The 20,728-nt window shown below is 41.3% G+C and overlaps 2 protein-coding genes across 4 annotated transcripts in view; one reads left to right on the top strand and one right to left on the bottom strand.

Annotated features, from left to right (window-relative positions):
* The window catches only part of stk32c (serine/threonine kinase 32C), a 107,822-nt gene extending 94,342 nt beyond the window's left edge, over positions 1-13,480 (top strand). For all 3 annotated transcript variants that reach the window (XM_026190058.1, XM_026190060.1, XM_026190059.1), the window contains 4 exons: positions 614-739; positions 1,022-1,150; positions 4,721-4,788; positions 8,656-13,480. In XM_026190058.1, coding sequence (XP_026045843.1) covers positions 614-739; positions 1,022-1,150; positions 4,721-4,788; positions 8,656-8,863 — 531 coding nt within the window. In that variant the 3' untranslated portion in view covers positions 8,864-13,480. The remainder of the gene's footprint in view (positions 1-613; positions 740-1,021; positions 1,151-4,720; positions 4,789-8,655) is intronic.
* A 13-nt stretch (positions 13,481-13,493) lies between these two features.
* Positions 13,494-20,728, bottom strand: LOC113034904 (placenta associated 9). The gene is made up of 3 exons (XM_026190062.1): positions 20,416-20,728; positions 14,340-14,431; positions 13,494-13,994 (listed from the first exon to the last, which is right to left on the bottom strand). The coding sequence occupies exons 1-3, from the start codon at positions 20,477-20,479 to the stop codon at positions 13,845-13,847; spliced, it is 306 nt and encodes a 101-aa protein (XP_026045847.1). The 5' UTR covers positions 20,480-20,728; the 3' UTR covers positions 13,494-13,844.

Raw genomic sequence — 20,728 nt, 5'->3', positions numbered from 1 at the left:
GTTAAAGTGCAAAGTTGTTTTGTCTTGTTTTTTGTGGACTTTGGAAATTTGCACAGCCCTGTGAATAATTTTGCTTTATATTATTAAAGTCACAAGCAGAGAAAAAAAACGAATATAGGTCTCCAATGATAAGTGAGATGAACTGCTCGTCACATTGAGAATGGTTGCTCAAGCTCACCCTCACATCCGCTCCCATTTTCTCTTCCCTTTGAAGAGATGATCCATTTTATCTGTTCCTTTTATTAATGCAAGACTTCCAGCCTCTTGGGTTTGATCATTTTTATTAAAGCTAATAATCTTTATTTATAGTCTTTTTTTTAACTCTTGCGTTCACACAAGGCAGCACCTCTACCAAAACAATGTAAGGTTCACAGTCCTGCGGGTTTAACATATCATTGAGTTCAACACATACAAGCATATTAGTAAGATATAGCAGATGAAAAGGGATGGCAGGTGGTAAAAAGGAAAGGAGGGAAAAAACAACTCATGTAAGGGTTTTATTTCACCTCCCGTGGAGATCAGCCTGGCTGTGAGCGAGGAGAGAAGGTGCGAAGGTGATGTTGCTACTCAGAAAGTGATGTTGATGAAGTGTGTGTGCGTCTTTTCTTTCCAGCTACTGACAGTGAACCCAGAGCATCGTTTCTCCAGCCTGTCTGACATGCAGACCGCTCCCTACCTCTCTGACGTCAACTGGGACGCTGTGTATGAGAAGAAAATGGAGGCTGGATTTGTTCCCAATGTTAGTGTAAAGCCATCACATACCTCGCTCTCTCTCACACACAGACTGAAGCACTCCTTCATGCTTGCTGATCATAATGAGCATTTTTGGCAACTAAATAATGCACGCTGGCATGCAGCGTCTTTGCGGTGCACTCACCTTATATTCCTGCTTGCATGTCAGTGCATTCATGTGTGCTGTTCCCTGTTGATGCTCAGAGCGCGTGCACTCTGTGGTCCATTTACGATGGATGCTGCTCCTGTGTTTGTTTCTAATTATCTCGCGTGCATCTCGCTCACACAGAAAGGTCGCCTGCACTGCGACCCCACCTTCGAGCTGGAGGAGATGATCCTGGAGTCACGTCCTCTTCACAAGAAGAAAAAGAGGCTGGCAAAGAACCGATCACGAGACAACAGCAAGGATTCACAGTCTGTAAGTGACACGGTGCTCTGCACAGAGCTGCTGCGTCCGTTCTTTTATCTCATGAAGCAACACTTAGTGTGATACCTCTGATACCAACAGCTTTGACTTTTATGCATAGAAGGCACAAACTAAACCATTAGTTTGCAATTAATTTGCTTCTTAGTGAGTCGTGAGCGCTACCACTAAAGAAACTTTTTAAAGCAGTGTGTTGGTAGCTGCTGGGAGTTTTGATTTGATTTTAATGCTTAGAATATACATGATCAGGCATAACAACCTGTGACATGATAACACTGATTATCTGTTCATCATGGCACCTGTTGGCAGCTGGGACATATTAGGGAGCAAGTGAACATTTTGTCCTCAAAGTTGATGTTAGAAGCAGGAAAAATGGACAAGTGCGAGGATTTAATTAAGTTTGACAAGAGCCACATTATGATGGCTAGACAACTGGGTCAGAGCATCTCCAAAACCACAGCTCACGTGTTCCCAGTCTGCAGTGGTCAGTAACTCTCAAAAGTTCCCTGATCTAAAGAATAGTGAAAACCGGAGAACTGGTAAACACTGTAACCAAATAAAAGTCAATAAAAATAATAAAAAGGATCCCAGTCCTCAGAAAGGCAAAATGATCTCCATCTTCTTTCATGTTTAGTAACCAGAGATGAAGTCCTCTTAGTAGTTATATAACCTCTGCATTAAAAGCACTATGTTCTGTTAAGGAGGAGGATTTTGGAGTCACGAGTATGAAGGTGGAATTGTCACTGCATCTGTTAAAAGGCCTCTTCTCTTTGATCATACAAAGGGATCATTTTCGTTTTTTCATCTTCAAAAGAGTTATTTTCTCGTAGGCACCGATATGATTTGCTGTTTACCTGTTATTTTGATCTTTGTAGCCTTACCTCCAGCAGATTAGTGTGGTTTTTGCTTTGTACAGTTAGGTTTTTGTTAACTTTTGGACAAGTACACATCTTCTATAATGTGGCCTTTGTGCAGCACTGCAGTAGACTTTGAATCCCAGTCCTTGTATGATTGTGCAGACTTTCAACTTAAGATCAAAGGGGTTTAACAAAAGCATCGCATTAACTGTTTAGGAATTACAGTCATTTGAATACACAGTCTCTATTTTTAGAGATTGAAAATACAAAGATTGTTTTTAGTACTTGGATGAAGCCTAGAACCATGGACGTCACCCATGGCCTTCTTGTCAAGTGTAAATGGTGGTTTTGCATATTGTGATAAGTCGCGTGTTTTTCCATTCATGAAAGCATCTCTCAGTTGTAGCCTATGAAAGTTAAATGCCTGCCTCCTTGAGAAGTTTTTGCTCGGTCCTTCTCTGATAGGCTCATTTTGTTTTTTTCAGCCTGATGATGGGCTCCTTCATTTCTATGTCAATCCATTTTTACAGAGAGTTTCAGTGAAAAACTACCAAGTAGCTTCCAAGTCCAACACTTGGAATCAGCTCCGTATCTTTCATCTGCTTCAGCTCATGAAATAATGAGAGAACCGAGCACGAGACATCTCATCAATAACCTGCTTACTTTTGAGCCTCTAAATATGAATTCTTGCAATTCCTAAACAACTAATCCAAAGCTTTTTTTTTTCATAACCCTTTAATTAAAGGTGAAAGTCTTAACTTCACTGAACAAAATTACAAAATGTGTTTGATTGCCCAGATACTTACAGACAGACTTAACTGTCATTGCTAAAAGCGAAAGATTATGAAGGGAACACCAGAAGAGTCGTGTAAATTATTTTTACCCACTGCATTACTCATTGGTACAGTTTTTATAAAGAGCCCGGGCCATTCCAGGATAACAATGCAGCTCAGGCTTACCTTTGTCTCCGCTCTGTCACATCCTGTCAACACTGTATATTTTTAGATTGGCAGTGAGCCAGCTGGCATTTTTTTTCCTCAGCTGTAGTGAATTACCTGTGCTCTTAGCTCTGTGATACAGTAGAAGGATAAAGCGAGACACCTGTGTAATCATGCTCACAGAGGCAATACAGTACAGTTTCTATATCGTTGAATACTTGCTGTCAATCCTTGGAGTCTCAACCCCCACCGGTCTCGGCAGTTTGCGTCCCCCTACCTGAGCCCGTTCTTCCTGTTAAAACAGATTTTTTTCTTTCCACTGTCACCAAGTACTAACTTGATTGTTCGGCTACGCTCACACTGCAGGCGAAAGCGCATCAAATGCACCTTTTTTGACCCTATGCGACCCATATCCGATCATGCTATGACAGTTTGAACAGCACAAATCCGATATTTTCAAATCCGACCTGGGTCACTTTCATGTGTGGTTTAATCCGAGACATATCTGATGTCTTAGAAAGCGACTGCTGTGTGAATGTTCATGTCGCATTAAATCCGTCTTTTAAGTCACTGACATAAGACGGATGCCGATTATCAGCTCTGGAGAAGACAAACGAGAAAGCATGGCGGCCATTGTTAAAGCACGTGCTCTCTTTTTTTCTCAGTGTCCTTCTTTCTCTAATTAATCTCTGTAGCCGCCATTTTTACTTCCGTAAACAGAGTGCGTTGCATGTCTTCTTTTGCGCATGCGGGCCGTGAACCGTTCACACTAGAGCGTGTTTGCTGTCACATTTTATTTGTCGTGTGAACAACCAGACAAAAAAAATCAGAATTGAGCATTAAGACCTGCAGCGTGAACGTAGCCTTAGAGCTCTCTCTCTATTTCTCACTTTACAATATAAAGAGCTGTTGTTGTGATTTTCCACTGTACAGTTAAAATTGAATTAATAGGCTGTTCTGTTAAAGGATGAAATGAATAATCCCCAAAAAAGAAAAATTATTGCAGTTTAAATGTTAACAATTTGAATTTCAGTTCGAACAACTACAGCAAAACAAAAGGATTTTGAGGTAGCAGATGAATAGCAATGCAAGATATAAATGTCCTCCTCATTTTGCCTTAATGCGTGATGAGGTCTGCTGTCTGATTTGTGTGTGCTGTGAGCAGGATCAGTGTAACTGCAGCAGTGCAGTCTCTGTTTCTTTGCCTTGGTGTTATGTTTGATTGAGACATTATTTACCACAGACGGGAGACGTCCTCTCTGTATTTATGAAAAGCAGCCTGCACCCATCAGACGCTCCTCATGACATCAGCGCGTGTGCGTGTGTCACGTGTCATCAGGGCTGATGAACATGTGCAAAGAGCGTGCACCTCTAACAATAGGGTTGTGAGGCGCTGTGTGTGGAGCACATACATGCGTGTGTGCCCGCTTGCGTGTACTCATACTGCGTTATTACTGAGATTATTAAATTATGAAGCCTTCGGTGCCGTTGTCATGGCCCCAAGTGCTTTTGGAAATATGAGCTTCTATTTTCGTCTTGGGCCAAACATCCAATTTGAGGAGAGCTCACAAACAATTCATGACTTGTTTAAAAGAGCAACGAGGGGGAAGGATGAATATCCCTGGGAGGTCACGCACTTGACAGATTGAAGTTGACGTCAAGTTTTGTTTTGTGTTTTTTTTTAATCTGCGGTTCTTGATGATGCTGATGATGATGAGGTCGATGTGTAAGGTGACGATGAGTGTGCTTTGTCTGTCATCTGCCTGCAGGAGAACGACTATCTACAGGAGTGCCTTGAAGTGGTGCAGCAAGAGTTCATGATCTTCAACCGAGAGAAGTAAGAGAACAGAAGAGCAGCAGACCGTCTATAACACGGGCTAAAAGCAGAGGTTTCTTTTTTTTATTCAACGCAGCCAGAATGAAATTAGCTACCATTAGTGTCATCCTTTTAGAACGAATGCAAAGGACAGAAACATTCCTGCCACTTGCCTTGTTTGCCCTTTAAACAATCGGATTGATATCCTCAGCTGGAGCTAAATTTAATCTTCTTTCATGTTTCTTTTCTTAGATTGTGAGGCAACATAGGGGTTCATTTGTCTTTGATCTTAAAGCTATCTCGCAACCTCTTATTTTTGGGGGGCAGCAATCATATATTTAGAAAACCAACGGCAGTAATTTAGCTAAATTAGTGACACTTTAATTACAGTTAAAACTAGATATTTTGCCCATAAACCCCTGAGACAAGAGGTTGGCACATTTTACTGTTTCTTTTATTAAATTGCATAAAATCCATGCACAAAAGACAAATTGAGACTTTAAAATGATATAGCAGTTTAAGGTAACAAAGCATCTTCGTCCTTGTCCTTGTTTCCCTTGCTAGAATCAACAGTCAGCTTAACAGTTATGTCACAATCATGTCAATCAGGAACCAATGCAGGCACAGGGAGAACATATAAGAGGCTCAGTTGATCAGGAGGACCAAAGCAGGTGCTGTCTTCCTGCTGTAAAGTGTCGGCATTAACCAGTATGCTAGCATTCAGTCCTGTAATAATACATAGTTTCAAATATGTTAAGGTTCTTGTTTTTCAAGGTGCTACTGGTGCTGAGAAACATCTGGGGGGGAATGCAAAAAAATACAAATTTCTCACAGCCTGTGCTTGTAGATATTATATCAAACTTAAACGCCTTTACTGTTTAATCATGAAAGTGTCTCCTTTTACATTTTTCCCCATGCAGATGTTTTTGCATGCTCATTTCATAAGATTCATGTAAGAAACGGACAAAAAGTAGAGTCTTACACAATGTCTGACTTGTGAAAATAAACAGTCGTGTGAAAAAAGTTCCAAAGGACTCTTTGCAGTCCTATAAAAAGCTCAGTACATTGTTCCCTCGTTTATCGCTGGAGTTAAGTTAAAAAAAAAAAAAACTGTGATAGGTGAAAGCTTTATTTTTTTCACTCACTACACACTTTATACACTTTTCTCAGACGGGTAACTCAGACGGTAACTTCTACCTTCCTTTAACATGTCCACAAGTCCAACTTTTTGTGCAATGGTTAGCATCTTCCTTGACCTTTTGGGTGCTACCGCAGGTGACTCTGACGGTGCAAAGCGTTTCGTCGGCATTGTTGTGTTTGTTGGGGAGAAAACTTACAGTACAGCACTTCAGTCACACTGCTAGCAACAGAAGATTTATGTATTTGACAGGCTGAACGCATTCTGTACTGTACAGGAGATATGGCACGAGATTGATTGACAATGGTCTACAGCCAATCAGGACGCAGAACACAATGTGCTGTTTAAAAAAAAAAAAAGCATGCAAAATTGCACCAAAAAAATGTACAAAAGAGCGAGGCCGCGGAAGATTAACCGCGTTATAGCGAGGGACCACTGTACACCCTTACTGCTTCCATAGGAATTAAGAGTATAAGTAGCTGCTGCACTTGATTAATTAGGCATCAGCAAGTATGGACGCCTGTCTTTAGGTGTGGAGCATTCACGTATGTGACAATGCCGCAATCGTTCAAGGAGTCTTCCATGCAATGCTCAGCGAAACTGCAAAACACCTGCATCTCAGACTGTACAGGCAACAGTTAGAGTGTTAAATGTTACATTTCATGACAGTACGATTAGAAAACGAGGGAGCAGGGATGGTTTGTTAAAAAGGGTTGCCAGGAAAAAGCTTCATTTCACTGGATGCAGAGGTTTGCTTTGGAAAGTTACATCTGAACACACTACAACACTTCTGTAATCATGTCTTTTAAACATAGAAGACTAAAATGGAGATGTTTGGCTGTAATGGATAGTGCCATGTTTGGCCTAACCCAAACCAGCTCATCAGCTCAAACTCCTTATAATAACGGTCAAGCACGGAGGTGGAGGGGTGTTGATTTGAGTTTGGTTTTTGGAGTTTTTTTGCAACCATGGGACCTGGATACCTCACAGTCCATGATCTGCTCTGTAAAACAAAGTATTCTAGAGTCAAATGAGACCATCGTGTCAGCTAAAGCGTGGCAGAAACTGGGTCATGCAACATGACAACGGTGCTAAGTGCATCATCAAATTTACAACAGAATGGCTAAAAAAGAAAGGAATCAAGGTGTTACTATGGCCCAGACCTCAAACCAACTAAAATGCTTTGGCAGGATCTTAAGAGAGCTGTCCATAAGCAAACAAGGAAGAAAATAAGGTTAGATTGATAGGTAAACAATTAGCTCGATATTAAAACCCATAAAAACCTCCCAAATATATCAATAACAACAACAATATGGATCAAGTGTAATGTCTTGTATGATCAAAATGCTGAGGATGCCACTTTCATACGATAGTATAAGGAATGTACCTTGTATGAGTCACATTATACATAAATATTTACTACATTTCTTTTCTGTATGGGCGACTTCATTTATTTTTTCCACCTTTTTCCCCTCTGTTGTGTTTGTTACGTTGCAGATACAGCACACAATCAAACATTTCTGACTGTGCATACTGATTGTTTGACTAATCTGGAGGTTTGTTTAAGACCCGTCTGATTGTTTTGACTGCTCCAGTTTCTCCTGCTGTCAGACGTTGCTGCAGCGATATCAGTGTATTTTCCCCCCTACGTGTCCACACGCACTTTCAAAACTAAGGCGGCACAATAACAATTCATGATGATAGTCAGATCTATAAAAATAAATCTGCACTTCAAAGGTTTGCAGTCATAATGATGAGTTTAAAAAAAACTGTCACCTTATACCACGACTGCTTTGGTGAATGTGGGGCTGGCACTGGAAATGCTCGTAAGATTGCAGTGGGAACAAGTTAAGGGCCGCCATATGTGAACAGGTACAGCAAATGCTAATTTAATCCTCCAAGAGCATGCAGTGTAGAGTTACTGGTATAGGAAGAAAAGCATTACATATTACTCCAGACCTTTACGACAGCCAAGCTTCTGTAATGAAATGGCTCGGTTATGTAAATCAGAAATGACAGGAGGCTTTTTAAGAGTGTAGCTAAATTTAATGCATCTAATGTTTTCTTTACATCTGCAGAATACACACTGCACAACATAAATGACTACTTTAGAGTCCATTTATCATAGAATGTATCTTTGTATGTAAAGTGAGCAACATTGGTTCAGTGCTGCTCTAAATTATTGCCTCATTTATTATTGACCAGGTCCTGCCGCTGCAATGTTACTGCAGTCCTCCTCTGTGGCAAATGTCTTATTATATCCTATTGGTCTGATTAATGGCATGTTACTTCTATTTATAATAGAGGGCATAATGTCTAGAATTGTGTGCAGTGATGTGCATTATATAGTAAAGTCTAAAGGCCTCTTGACTATTTTTCTGAGGATTTTATAGCTCAAAAGTTTGGAAAAATAATTTAATTACACAACATGGGGGCATATCTCAGCTGCCATCATAAATGTGGTGATTTAGTTTTATTTATATAGAGCCAGTTCACAGTTAGTTTATCTTGAATGGGTTTGTGTAGTGAGATAATAATATTAAAGACAGACTCAAACTATAAGATGTATCCCCTCTGAGCAGGTACTTGGTGACTGCGGCGAGGAAGAACTACCTTAGAACAGGAAGAGACGTCCAGGTTAGAGGCAGCCACCTGTAGCAGGCGATTGGAGAGTGAAGGGAAGGAGAAGAACGAAAAGAAGTGCACCTGGCAAACATGCACACATATTCATGAGTCACTGTGTTCCTCAGGTTGAAAAAGCGTCAGGAGGAGGGTCAGTCAGAGGCCGGGAATTATGATGCTAGCGGCGACGGGGACGGAGAGGCAGAAAGCGGAGCCGCCGATGAGGACGCGAACGAGCCAGAACCAGGACCGGAAGCTGATCCCGAGCAGGCTCCCGAGTCTGCCTCCAAACTGAGCATGTGCGGCTCAGTGTGTTCCTCCCCCGGCAGCTGCTAGCGCCACATCGCCTCACAGTGACGATGGCAGCTCTCTCTGGCGGCTGCGGTGTTTGTGCCATGCCAACAGATACCTTCTCACCTCTCTCTCATGTCGTAGCCTACAGCGGAGAAAAATGACAGCGGGGCAACTTGGCGCACAGCAGCAGCTCCCATAACGGTTCCCCTCATTTACACCCCCCGCCCCCCATAGCATCTTTTTGGTAAGGCATGAATGAAGCGGAATCCCAGAGAGTCCCTGACTATTGTACCTAACCCCAGGGGAAAGCTCCAACTTCTATGCAATGTTACAGTATAGCATGACAAAATAATAAGGTATCACTTACTAGGAGGTGTCGTTCCATAAGCAGAGAGCCACACGAGCATGATGACATCCCGAGCAATAGCAGTCTACGGCTTTTTGAATAAGGTTAGTGGTTTTGGTGGAGGTGCCTCCCTTTATTATCCCTGTTCCAGATCCGATGGGGGACGACTGAATTATTCATCACACGAAGGCACTCGGTTTATTTTATTGCCTGTGTCTTCAGTTCACTCTTCCCCCCCTTTCATGTGATGTGTGCCCTAATTTGGAACATTTTTTTCCTCCTGGAGCGCCTTCCTCTTGTTGCAACACCTTCCTGTGATACATTTCCAGTAAGTGTTGATGGCTGTCTGCAGTCAGCAAAGACAGTGTGACTGGTTTCATGTTGTAAACCTGTTTAAAGTTGTGCCTGTCGATGATGATCGGTATTTGTTAATCACACCGTAGCCATGGATGCGTTATAGGGCAGATTTTCCTCTTTTAAGTCTTAACCAGCTAGCTGTTTTTTCTTTTTTCCCCTTCAGGCCTTTTTAGGAGGAGAAGGTACTGAAGTTAAAATCAGTCCAGCAATCAGAATGAAAAGTTGTGCTTGTCACTGTGTCCAAAATGCTTACGAAGATTTAGTATTTTAGCCCTGCACCAAGCTCTGACCCAAAGAGGGTTCTGAAACTCAGCTCACTGCCAACAATGGCATCCTTTACACATCTATAAGAAAGCTCTGTTTGCTTTACTAGACTTCATCATCTTGTTAAGTGCTTAGTTTAGGATAAAGATCATCTCCCTGTAGAGGTTGGTTTGGGGTAGCTGTGCCCTGTCGGTACATCAACCTGCACAGATGAGCTACTCTTTGATTGTCGTAGTGAGAGTGGTACATTTTAGGGTGGCGCCGTTAATCTCAGTCTGAGAATATGTAGCAAAAGACCACCTTAAAAACCTGAAGGCCTAACAAATTGAAAAACCGTGTAAATAGCATACAGTGTAGGTAATTAAACTGACCACAGTTTTATGTGGGACTGCTAACTCGACGTGTAAACTTAAGGAAGAGCTGTGTGAAGCTTCACACCACTTCATCCCGCTCTTCTTTCCAAGTGTGCAGGCACAACTTGTAGGCAATATATGCCAAAGCTTTTCTACCATTTGCAACCATTTCTAAGGAACTTTGAGTGTGTGAATGTATGTCTCTTTATCCCTCTGATAACATAAAGTCAGTTATTTCTGCAAGTGAAGACATCGTAATTTATACAATCATAACGTGATGATGTGCAAACTGTCTATTTCAGGTAATGCATCTTGGGAAATACACCTGTTTGCTGTCTTGATGCAGCATTTCCACCAGTAAAGCTGTTTACCCCGGCAGCTTTGACTGACCTTTGGGGGTTGGAGCCACAATTTAATGTTGCACTCAGTTAATTTTGTGCCATTGCCTGCTGTAATGTTAATTGTGAGGTGCAGACAGAACAGTGTTGGCCTAAGTGCATCTCTGCACTCCCACTCTGCTCGGTCAACGAATGGTCTAGCCTCCACAGTGTAATTAGAGGACATGAGTGAAATATCACATGAACAGGTAAAACAGTATTAGCTACAATATTTGCTTCACTCTTTATTTACTTTTGCCTAAACAGCCAACAGAAACAGTTAATGCCCAGCTATTAACCAACTTGATGACTGAAGCTTTTGTATTTTAAAAAAAATTTGTTCTTGTGGCCAACAGGGGGATTAATTTAGGCCCAGTGGCTTTCCGGGGAAGATCGATACTCATGTCTTTGTTTTAAATAAAGAGCTAGAGTCAGGTAGTGATTAGCCTAGCTTAACATAAAGAGTAGCCACAGGGCAAAACACCTTACCAAAACCTGTAAAAGCTTAGAAGTTAACATTTGTCTTGTGTGATTAATTCTTATATAAATATTAATGTAGTGTTAATGTGCTCTGCTGGTTAAACAGCTAGATGTAGTGAATGAGTGGTCCTTAAAGGATGGATAAAACGTTCAACATGTAGCTACACCACTAACTGGGCTGCTGAACCACCAATGGTTTGATTTTGGGCTGATGGTCATGTGACAGGCAAGAGTTGGGATTTTGCTGGCAGGGCAGCTCTAGCTTTGTAACGTCTTTCTGTTTTTAAAGCTACAAATAAGAACTTGATAAATTCTGTGTTAATGTTCTTTCAGTGTTATAATGTGAGAGTTGCCTAGTAACAGATTGTTCTAACATAATTATGAAAAAAAGCCAAACTCTGATACATTTTATTCAAGTAATGTCACTTGATAGTAAAGTGTTACCAGTTGACATGTTTCAAATGGAAACTTGAATATCAATCTAACATGAAATATAAAGCACACAGAGCTCCGTATAGTCTACTGTAATAATACATAGCTTATTAATTCAGGTGTGGGCTTCTTCACTATTAGTCTCATATGACAGATCGATGTGTTAGCCTAGCTCACAATGAATATTTTTTCTAAGAGCTGAGTCGTTTTACTCACATGCAGTTTCGCACATGCAGGGTTGAAAAATATTTACAGTGTTCACAGTAACTCTGATATGATGTGAACATAGCATTAACCTCTATCAAAAGAGACAAAAGACAGTATCATATTTGGCTTATGACATGTTAGCTCTTAGCTAGCTTGCTAACATTCGACGCTAGGATACGGAGACTTGTGATTACAGCTTCTTCACACCAGCCTTTTTAATATGAAATACCAGGTAAACATGTTCTACAAATGACATTAATGAACGTTCTGTTATTTTAACTTTGAAAAGCTTTAATTAATGTGATAAGTTGACCTATGTTTATTTAGCATTTTATGTCAAAATCGCTGCTGTGTAGTCACCATAGCTAATTTTAAGCTAACCTAATAGCTGATACTTTCAAAACGCAGGCTGACTGCTTGATAAAGTTTTTTTTTTTCTTAATAAAATGGATCTATTATTAAGCGCTTGTTGAATTTTTAAACCTCCAATAAAACTCAGACAAGTAGGAAGTTGATAAAATGACGTAACTTCCACTGTTAAGCTAGGCTAACAGTTCCCCAGCTCTAGCTGTACAGTTGACGCTCAAACGTGACAGATGCTTTGACCTTGTTCCCAAAGGGAAAGCAAATAGGTGTGTTTCCCAAAAGTAAGCTGTTTCTTTAAAACACTACATTATGATTAGATTAAGAAGCTTTCTTAAAGAGACATGAAATGTTATCTTCCAAGTCTGCCAAAACGTGTGAGAAATTGAATAGTCTTGAGCCTTGTGCTTTTATTTTTGCATGTACCTTTACAGTATAAGCCTGTTTTTTGCCAAAGCCTGGAGCTTGAGCCCTACCGGCTGATTTGTGCATGCACAAGCTTTTGGTAATAGCATACCTCGACGCTCACCTGATTATCGACACAGTCCAAAATCAGAGTATAACCGGCCTGCGTGACTGTTTACTTTAAGCTGTACAAATTGTATAATCCCAGTGTTACATGGACGGCATGATATTTTAGATGATATGCAGTACCTTTTTGACATCCTGTAGGTTGTCTTAATGCTTTGTTCCAAGTATACAGGCTCGTACCCTCATGGTGAGTGGAATGAGGTCAGCAGCTGTGTGTCTGTTGTGGATTAAGTGTTGCATTGTTGTCTCTGCAGCAGAAGATGAAGATTTGAAACTGGGGCATGTTTTCACTTCACCTCAATACAGAAATTGCTGCATTAAAAAAGAAAAAGAAAAAAAACAAAAAAACAAAACTGATTGTCTCCATTTGTGGTTATTTCTCAGACTCTGTCGGCACAGCATCAGACTCACCGTAGGCCTGAGGAGTGTGTGGAACAATGTGTTAATTATGTAAATGGGAAATATTTGATTTTAACAGTTAATTTAGGCGTAACTTTTCTCAAAGTTACACCAAACTAATCTAGGCTTTCGTTCCTTGATATCAGTGATCATTCCTACTTGGATCGTGCGTGCAAACCCTCCCGACATATTTCTTCATGTATTAATGTTCTGTGTTTTAAAACAAGCCATCATGCTATATAGTTTGACCAGCAGCAGCATGTCTCAACCATTTTCTCACCGACTCTTTTGAGATTCTGTAGGTGTCTTAAGTCTGTGGTTACAGTTTGAAACTCAGTGCCCCGTCGAGAAAAGAAATCAAGAAGAAAAATGTGATCCATGCCACTCGTTTCCTCCCTTATGATCCTACTTTGCATAATGTTCTTGTGCTGCAGGATTTTTACAGGGAATCAGTAAAAGGCCTTGTTGCTGAAACGGAAACTGCTCCGTGTGTTCAGAAAACATGCTGCTTCAATCGCTTTGATAATGAAAATAAATCTCCTTCCAATAATTTGGCGTGTGTGTCATTTTTACCCAAATGCAGCTTTAATGGCAAAGTTTGTTTGCAGACAGTAGGGGGCAGTGAAGAGCAGGGGCATGTACTGGGTGAACAGAGGCGTCCCTGGTGAACTGATCTCTAAATAGCAGCGTACAGTGAAGAGGAATCTAGGACTGACTAGAATAGAGACAAGGCTGTCACAGGATTTGTAAGTATACATAATGCAGAGGCTTGGCTTTGTTCAAAACAATTCCTCTTTTTTTTTCTTTTTTTTGTATGATACAAACTTCATATGGAAAAATATAGAATAAATGCATAAACAGTTTCTCTTTAACAAGAAAATTCAAAGTCCACCCTATATGGATGTCTGCTTGGCTCAGGACTGGCTTCTCTCTACTGGATCTTCAAGGATGTCCACAGCCGTCTTTCCCACATTGTCCATCAGGTGGCGCCACTTTGGGGCCTCAATGGCATCCAGAAGAGCAGCCAGCTCAACCTCCAACTTTTCAACTGTGTCCTCCACTTGCTGCAGGAAGCGTGAGACATGCGTGGTTGACAAGTAAATAATACATTAATAAGTTGTAGTATGAATAATAGAATCATCACTGATGAATAATGAATCTGAATGAATAAAACAGTTTCCCAAAACAGCTGGTAACGCAAGGTAAGGTCTGATTAGGACTGGGGTTTGCTGGATGAGATGATGTAGAGATCTGGAGTAGATCACTAGTGTATTAATAATGTTATGAAAAAGGAAATGTTGAGGAATATTGGGCATTCATTCTGTCAAAACCAAGGAGGGAGGGACTTCCAAACCCTGATGGTTTCAAACCACTGAGGCCTAAATGTGAGGTTAGATTAGAAACTACACCTTCTCCACTACATCCAGGCGGTGGTGAAGATTCGTGTGCTCCTGACAGGCGCTTGAACGCACTGCTTGAGGCAGAAGGTGGGGCTCAGGACCTGAAAACACATTAGATGTATACTCAGTGTTACAGATGCACAGTATAAGCAAACAAGATATAATAATGAATCATGAAAGGTACTTAATAATATGCTGTTTTTAACACCGTATGAGAGACGAGAATAAGGAGATGAATTTATTCCTGTGAGCTTAACAAAACTTTAGTCACACACTACAGGAACTAGCCAGCTGATTAGGAGAGCTGAACTAAAAGACGGATCACTCATCTGTTTTATATCAGCTCAGAGTTGTGTAATCCTAGGCTCACTGTGTTCACGCAGGATTGGAGGTAAATTAGAACAATGCAACTGCATGCAAAGATAATGCAAAAGCAGGCATGTTTTTACGGGACATGCAGCTGCTGGTCACAGTTTAATTATGCACGGGAAGCACATCATTTAAACATGGCAGTGTCTTAGCAGTGCATAGCCATAAGATGTGAAATCTGCCATTTACCTACAACTCTGGGCTTAATAGGGCTGTTATCCCCCCAAAGCATGAATACATTTAAAAAATAGAGCAAGCCTCAAATAATAACCACATGGGTGTGGTTCAAACTGAATATTCTTGCCAACATACTGTAGCTTTACGAAGAATAATGTACAAACTCTTGCCTCTTGTTTCTAACATCATTGTAACCACTAAATAAGAAATAAAGGCACTTCCTGTCAACATTGCTCATATCTATGAGTCCAAAGTGTTTTTTATACACAATATTTGGCAACCTAAAACCCTTTGTTGGCAAACCGTGTGGAGTTTACCACATCATGGGAAATGTTAACAGTCTGATGAAAATCTTGATGGGTCTTGATAATCATTCAGAAATAAAACAAAATCCAATTAAATCCAGTTCGTTCCTGCTTTATGAGATAATAGCCGTACTTGACGGGTGGGTAAACAGAGTTCGTATCTTGTGGCCATGCATTACTAAGATGTTGCCACAGTGCCTTATTAACTTGTGGTCAGGACTTCATTATCACATTCTCATGTATTACTGACTCGTGGTGAAGCAAAATTTTGTGGCTACCCACTAATATTTCTTCCATCCATGCCACCAAAAAGGCTCTGGATTTGTTAGCTTGAGTGGCAGCTCGGGGCTTTGTCAAACTGTTTCAAAAACCGAGAGAGAAGAGGAGTTAAAAGACAACAAGACTGGAGGGAAATATGAGAAGAAGAAGAGTTCATGGTGAGGTGAATTAGTCTAAGGACAAAAAACACTCCCAAACTGGCGTCTGTGCTAGCTAGCTTGCATCTATCATCATCTCTACATTTGTCTCACTGAGTGTTTGAGGATGAAAATGTATTTCCTGCTCTGTCTGAGAGGTTTTAGAGGAGCTTGTGGCTGATTTTGTTCCCTTCAGACAAAGCCAGTTTCATTATTTCTTATGTTTTCCACTATTTCTGTCAAGCTAAGCTAAACAATTGACTGTAGTTTGAAGTTTTCTTACTACAATGATCGTACCATATGAATGTATATGCATCTACAGTCACGAAAGTCAACAGAGTTTTGTTTGACTAAACACTTAAAAACATGGTGACCAATTAGAACTGAAGTCCTTATATATCATAGACATACAGCGTAACAAACGATAATAATTCTTTCTAGCCAAGCTGAAGACAAACAGGACTTAAACCCTACGCCAAGTACTCCTAAAACTATGTGAAACCTTTCGTTTTTAATTTTTTGTGTTGTCTCTGTGCCGTTAACATTCATATTATAGAGAATATTAATATATTTCAAATATAAATGAATTATTCTGAAGGTTAAATAATCAGCCTGCAGATAAAACCTTCAGATTGCCTGCAAACATGTGAATCCAGTAAGATACCATGTGTACTTTAAATGCGATTTTAAGTTATTGATGGGTGCTGTGTCCCTAAGCCCCTTGAATGTGTCTTTTAAATCTATATGTTAAATGCGTGCAGCGTTTGGCCATGCAAACACAACGGTACTCCATGTAAACAAGCTCAAGAATTACACGTTGGGTTTAGTTTGTCTTGAAAACTGAAAAGGTTTCTGTGCAGATTGACTTTATCTTGCAAAGAAAACAAATATCAAAGTTTATATTATTGTTACATGTCCTTATAAAGAAACAAGTCTTTGCCATCTGATGTACATCTTTAATGTAGAGCTGAAAACTAACCAGAGGAAATGTGCTTTTAGCTTATGTTGCTTATCTGCTCGTTTCCAAATGCAATGCTCCTTTTAACAGTTTATATTTTCTTGAATTATGTGACTCTTTAGTTAAACAGCAGCCGATTGATCAGGCCTACTTGAAGGCCACAGTTAGTATGCTGAGGAGACAGCCGTGATGCTTGGTGTTAATTCGCTTCAGCAGGCCAGAGAGGGCCACATGCATTGTCCCAGGCATTTCCCTTCTCACACTTAAGTTTCCAATTATCTGTTTCTCTTTGAAGCCCGGGTATTTGGGGGACGCTTCCGTTCACTTGCAGCTCTCTGCTTCTTTTTTTAACGTCTTCTTATCGGCGACAGGCCAAGCTCCCCTTGATAGTATTTATTCTTTATAAAGTAAAGTGACTGTCTCATCCACTGGCTGAATGCTTGCAGCTGTGAAGTCACTCTCATTTAGAAACAACGAAACACTTGGTGTGAATGTAGACGGCTAAGGCTTGACAGCATGTTATTGAGAATTAGTGATCTTTATGAAGTGTTTGGCTGACCCTGACCCCTAACTAAGTATTGTAGTTAGGGGTCAATTAGTCATTTTTTCTTTTGTGGCCAACACACAAAGAGTTGTACTCCCTTGTTCAGCTGTACCTGAACATCAAGCTGCCCTGATTTTACCACAGCCTCTCATGGAAACATTTTTACAAGCACCATTATGGTGTCCAGCGAGTGCCAAGTTCAGTACATGCAGGAATTGGGCCAAGAAAGAGCGATGGATGATGGAAGGTACATTAAATTCATCAGGCTTCCCAGCAAGCGGACTAAGCAGATGTCTGCCTCGGTGTGTGCTCCGCAGTGGGGGTTTTGTTGCACTCACTCTTGTGTATGAGGACTTGGCAAAGCTCGCTGCTTTGATTTGACAGTGACAGATGAATTATGAAAAGTCTGCAAAAGACATGAAGTTTTCCTACACTGGATCTACACTAAAGAGCCAGATGTGAATTTATCAAAGTGGCGGTTCTCGCTGTTGCATCTCACAACAACCACAATCTTTTGTTGTAGTGAATGTGCTGCTGGTTTCAAAATCAAAAACAACAGGGGGAAGAAAGGGGGATCTGGTTGGGAGTGAGGGGGGCTGAAATCCCTCCAAACCACAACTGCGCTTCCATCTAAGTGTCAGCGTGTACACAGCGCAGCCTGCTCTTTTAGAGTAAAACTTGCAACGGGGAGCTACATGCTGACGTTTGTGATGTATGTGGCGCCCACTGAGTCTGCCTTTTTTTGCAGATGCAATAAAAAGGGGCGGATGCGAAATCGCCAGCTTGTGTTAACAAACGGCAAGAAGGCATTTGTTCCTGTTTATGTTGGCATGTGCTTTCAGGCCATCTCGCTGAAGACTGTTTTTCCTCTTTCAGAGCTCTTCCAAGAGGTTAAGAAATGCACATGCACACGTAAACACACATCAAGAAAACACACCACAGGAAAAGCAAACACAGATATGACGATTTAACACAGCTGCAGCTGAGGACAAAGGTCAACTACCTGGTGTGTGTGTTGAGCGTGTTTGTATGTGATGCTTTGCATGGCTCTCTATAGGAGAGCAGGAGTTCAGCTGAGTGTAAAATTGAAAAGTCAATACAGGTCAGAGCTCACTGTTTAACTGACAGCCACATTACTTTTAAAGTTTAAGCTACAAGTCAGCTGACATTTCAGACCTTTCCTCCTTACTCCACACTGCTGACATCCAAACTGACACTTTGGTTGGGTAACTTTACCTTCTCCTTTCAGTTTAAAACCTTCTGCAGTACTGGTCTGTTGTAGTAAAGAGAGAGCTGAGCATAAAAGCACAGTTGGTGATTTACCAGTGGACCCATATTTCTACTTCTACCCATGGTCACGAGCTTCTGGCAATGACAGAAGGAATGAAATTACTTCCCCTGGGGTGGTGGTACTCTCAAATAGATATAGAGTGAGAAGCTTGGACACTTGGAAAGGGTTCAGAGTAAAACAGCCTCCTGGAAGCCTCCTAGAAGCAGAAGCAGGAGAGAATACATCTCTCGGCTGGCTTGGTCTTGGTATCCCACCGGAAGAGCTGGAGGAGGTAGCTGGGAAGCGGGAGGTCATCCCTGCTTACACGTGAATTATACTTCTGCGTCAGATCTACTTTGTACCTAACACCAGAACCAGAACCCCATTTTAACAGCCTTCTATGTAACCTGACATGAACCTCCTGAGAAGTATAACTACACGCCAGGTCGATGCATACCACAATGACTTGAATGGTGTGGAAGGTTGGTGATACAAGATTTCAGTTACTGCATAAATTAGGACAGAGATTTCCTGTAGAGGTTTAAATCAAGCTATGGATGGATGGATGGATGGATGGATGGATGGATGGATGATGCATGGATGATGGATAGAAGGATGGCTGCTAGATGGATGGATGGATGGATGGATGGATGGATGGATGGATGGCTGATGCATGGATGATGGATAGAAGGATGGCTGCTAGATGGATGGATGGATGGATGGATGGATGGATGGATGGTTGGCTTGATGGATGGATGGCTGCTGGATGGATGGATGGATGGATGGATGGATGGATGGATGGATGGATGGCTGCTGGATGGATGGATGGATGGATGGATGGATGGATGGATGGATGGTTGGCTTGATGGATGGTTGGCTTGATGCATGGATGGCTGCTGGATGGATGGATGGATGGATGGATGGATGGATGGATGGATGGATAGAAGGATGGCTGCTAGATGGATGGATGGATGGATGGATGGCTGCTAGATGGATGGATGGATGGTTGGCTTGACGGATGGATGATGGATGGATGGCTGGTTCGGTGGCATGCAGTGACTCCAGTTTAGTTGACACATCAGTCAGCTGAATGCTACTTTCAGCTGACTGTGAAATAACTAAAGACAGCACTAGCCGTGCTTTGCTTGAATATAATCAGCTGATTGCACTTGACTTCACTTTTCACTGACACTTCCATTCTTTCATGTAAAAACAAACGAACTTGAACTATTTTCAGCGTGTTAAGTTCATCAGAAAAGCCATCTGGTTTCTGTGCGTACAAGTCAACTGTCACGTCCACTGCTTTTGCCTCTTGCTCTGTGACAGTTCAACTGTTTTCACTACTTTTTCTTTTTGTAGCATTTACATCTTTTCTTTTTAATATAACTATTGTATGACCCAATTATCTTTTCATACTTAGTGTGTGAAATAAAAACGAAGTTTTTAGATGACATCAACTGTGGTCTGTGTGTTTGTGTGTGTTCACTCTGTTTGCTTCCTGCAGTTGGCCATTCTTGTAGTATGAAGTCAGTGTAATTCACACTCTGAGGCTGTCACACACAGATTTGGCTCTGAGGGATTGTCCCACATATTTCTGAATTTCCATTAGATTTCGGTGACACTGGAACACGCAGAGCTCAGAAATGCTGGTTTGAAGCGGCAGATGAACACGATACATGAAGTGATCGTTTGAGAAATACTCGCAACGTATTCGCTCAAGTGTAGCCAGAGCTGCAGTTAAATTAGTAACAGATGTGCTGGCAAAATCCCGAACACACTCAAACATGCATGATGTCAGTTTGGCGCTCATGTGAGCACGCACACACAAACACACACACACAGACGCACACACATCTGTAAACCTCTAAAGTCTATTGCACTGTGCTACAAACATGTAGTAGGATGGAGATGATCGGATGTATCTCCACTAAGCTGATCCATAAATCAGTTTTAGCAAATCAAAACGCTGATCTCTGTTCTGTGTTCTCTGACTCTTCCTGTTTGACCTGTGACCCCCACCTCCACCACGATACACACCGCACTTACCTGCTGCGGCATAGCCAATCAGGAGGAGGAGGAGTCCAATCGAGGAGCCGGAGGGGCAGCTCATGATGAAGACAGAAACCTGGCGGGCAGCTGGTGGCAAAGAGTGAGGAGTGTGAGAGAAAAGAAACAAAGAAGTGAGAGCCCCGAAATCTCTTTTAACTCAAAATTAGGATAAAAACCCAAAGATTTCTGCTTCCATAAAGCTCTTCCCTTCTCCCTCTCTGCCCCGTGTTCGGTCCTTTGCTTTCTAATCCTTCCCTCCCTGACTTGGTTGAGCTCACTTTCCTAATGAAAACATTAGAAGCGGGACAAA

Source organism: Astatotilapia calliptera, chromosome 13 (genome assembly GCF_900246225.1).
Source record: "Astatotilapia calliptera chromosome 13, fAstCal1.2, whole genome shotgun sequence".
Taxonomy (NCBI): Eukaryota; Metazoa; Chordata; class Actinopteri; order Cichliformes; family Cichlidae; genus Astatotilapia; species Astatotilapia calliptera.
Note: the sequence above shows the minus strand (reverse complement) of the source record. Positions and strands in the feature narration are given on the sequence as shown.

What these genes read in the sequence shown, in the direction of transcription:
- LOC113034904 (XM_026190062.1), bottom strand. Translation starts at nt 20,479, where the DNA reads ATGAGCTGCCCCTCCGGCTCCTCGATTGGACTCCTCCTCCTCCTGATT. An exon ending in GATTGGCTATGCCGCAGCAG is followed by an intron (nt 14,432 to 20,415) that starts GTAAGTGCGGTG and finishes ATGTGTTTTCAG; the next exon opens with GTCCTGAGCCCCACCTTCTG. An exon ending in GCCTGGATGTAGTGGAGAAG is followed by an intron (nt 13,995 to 14,339) that starts GTGTAGTTTCTA and finishes CGCTTCCTGCAG; the next exon opens with CAAGTGGAGGACACAGTTGA.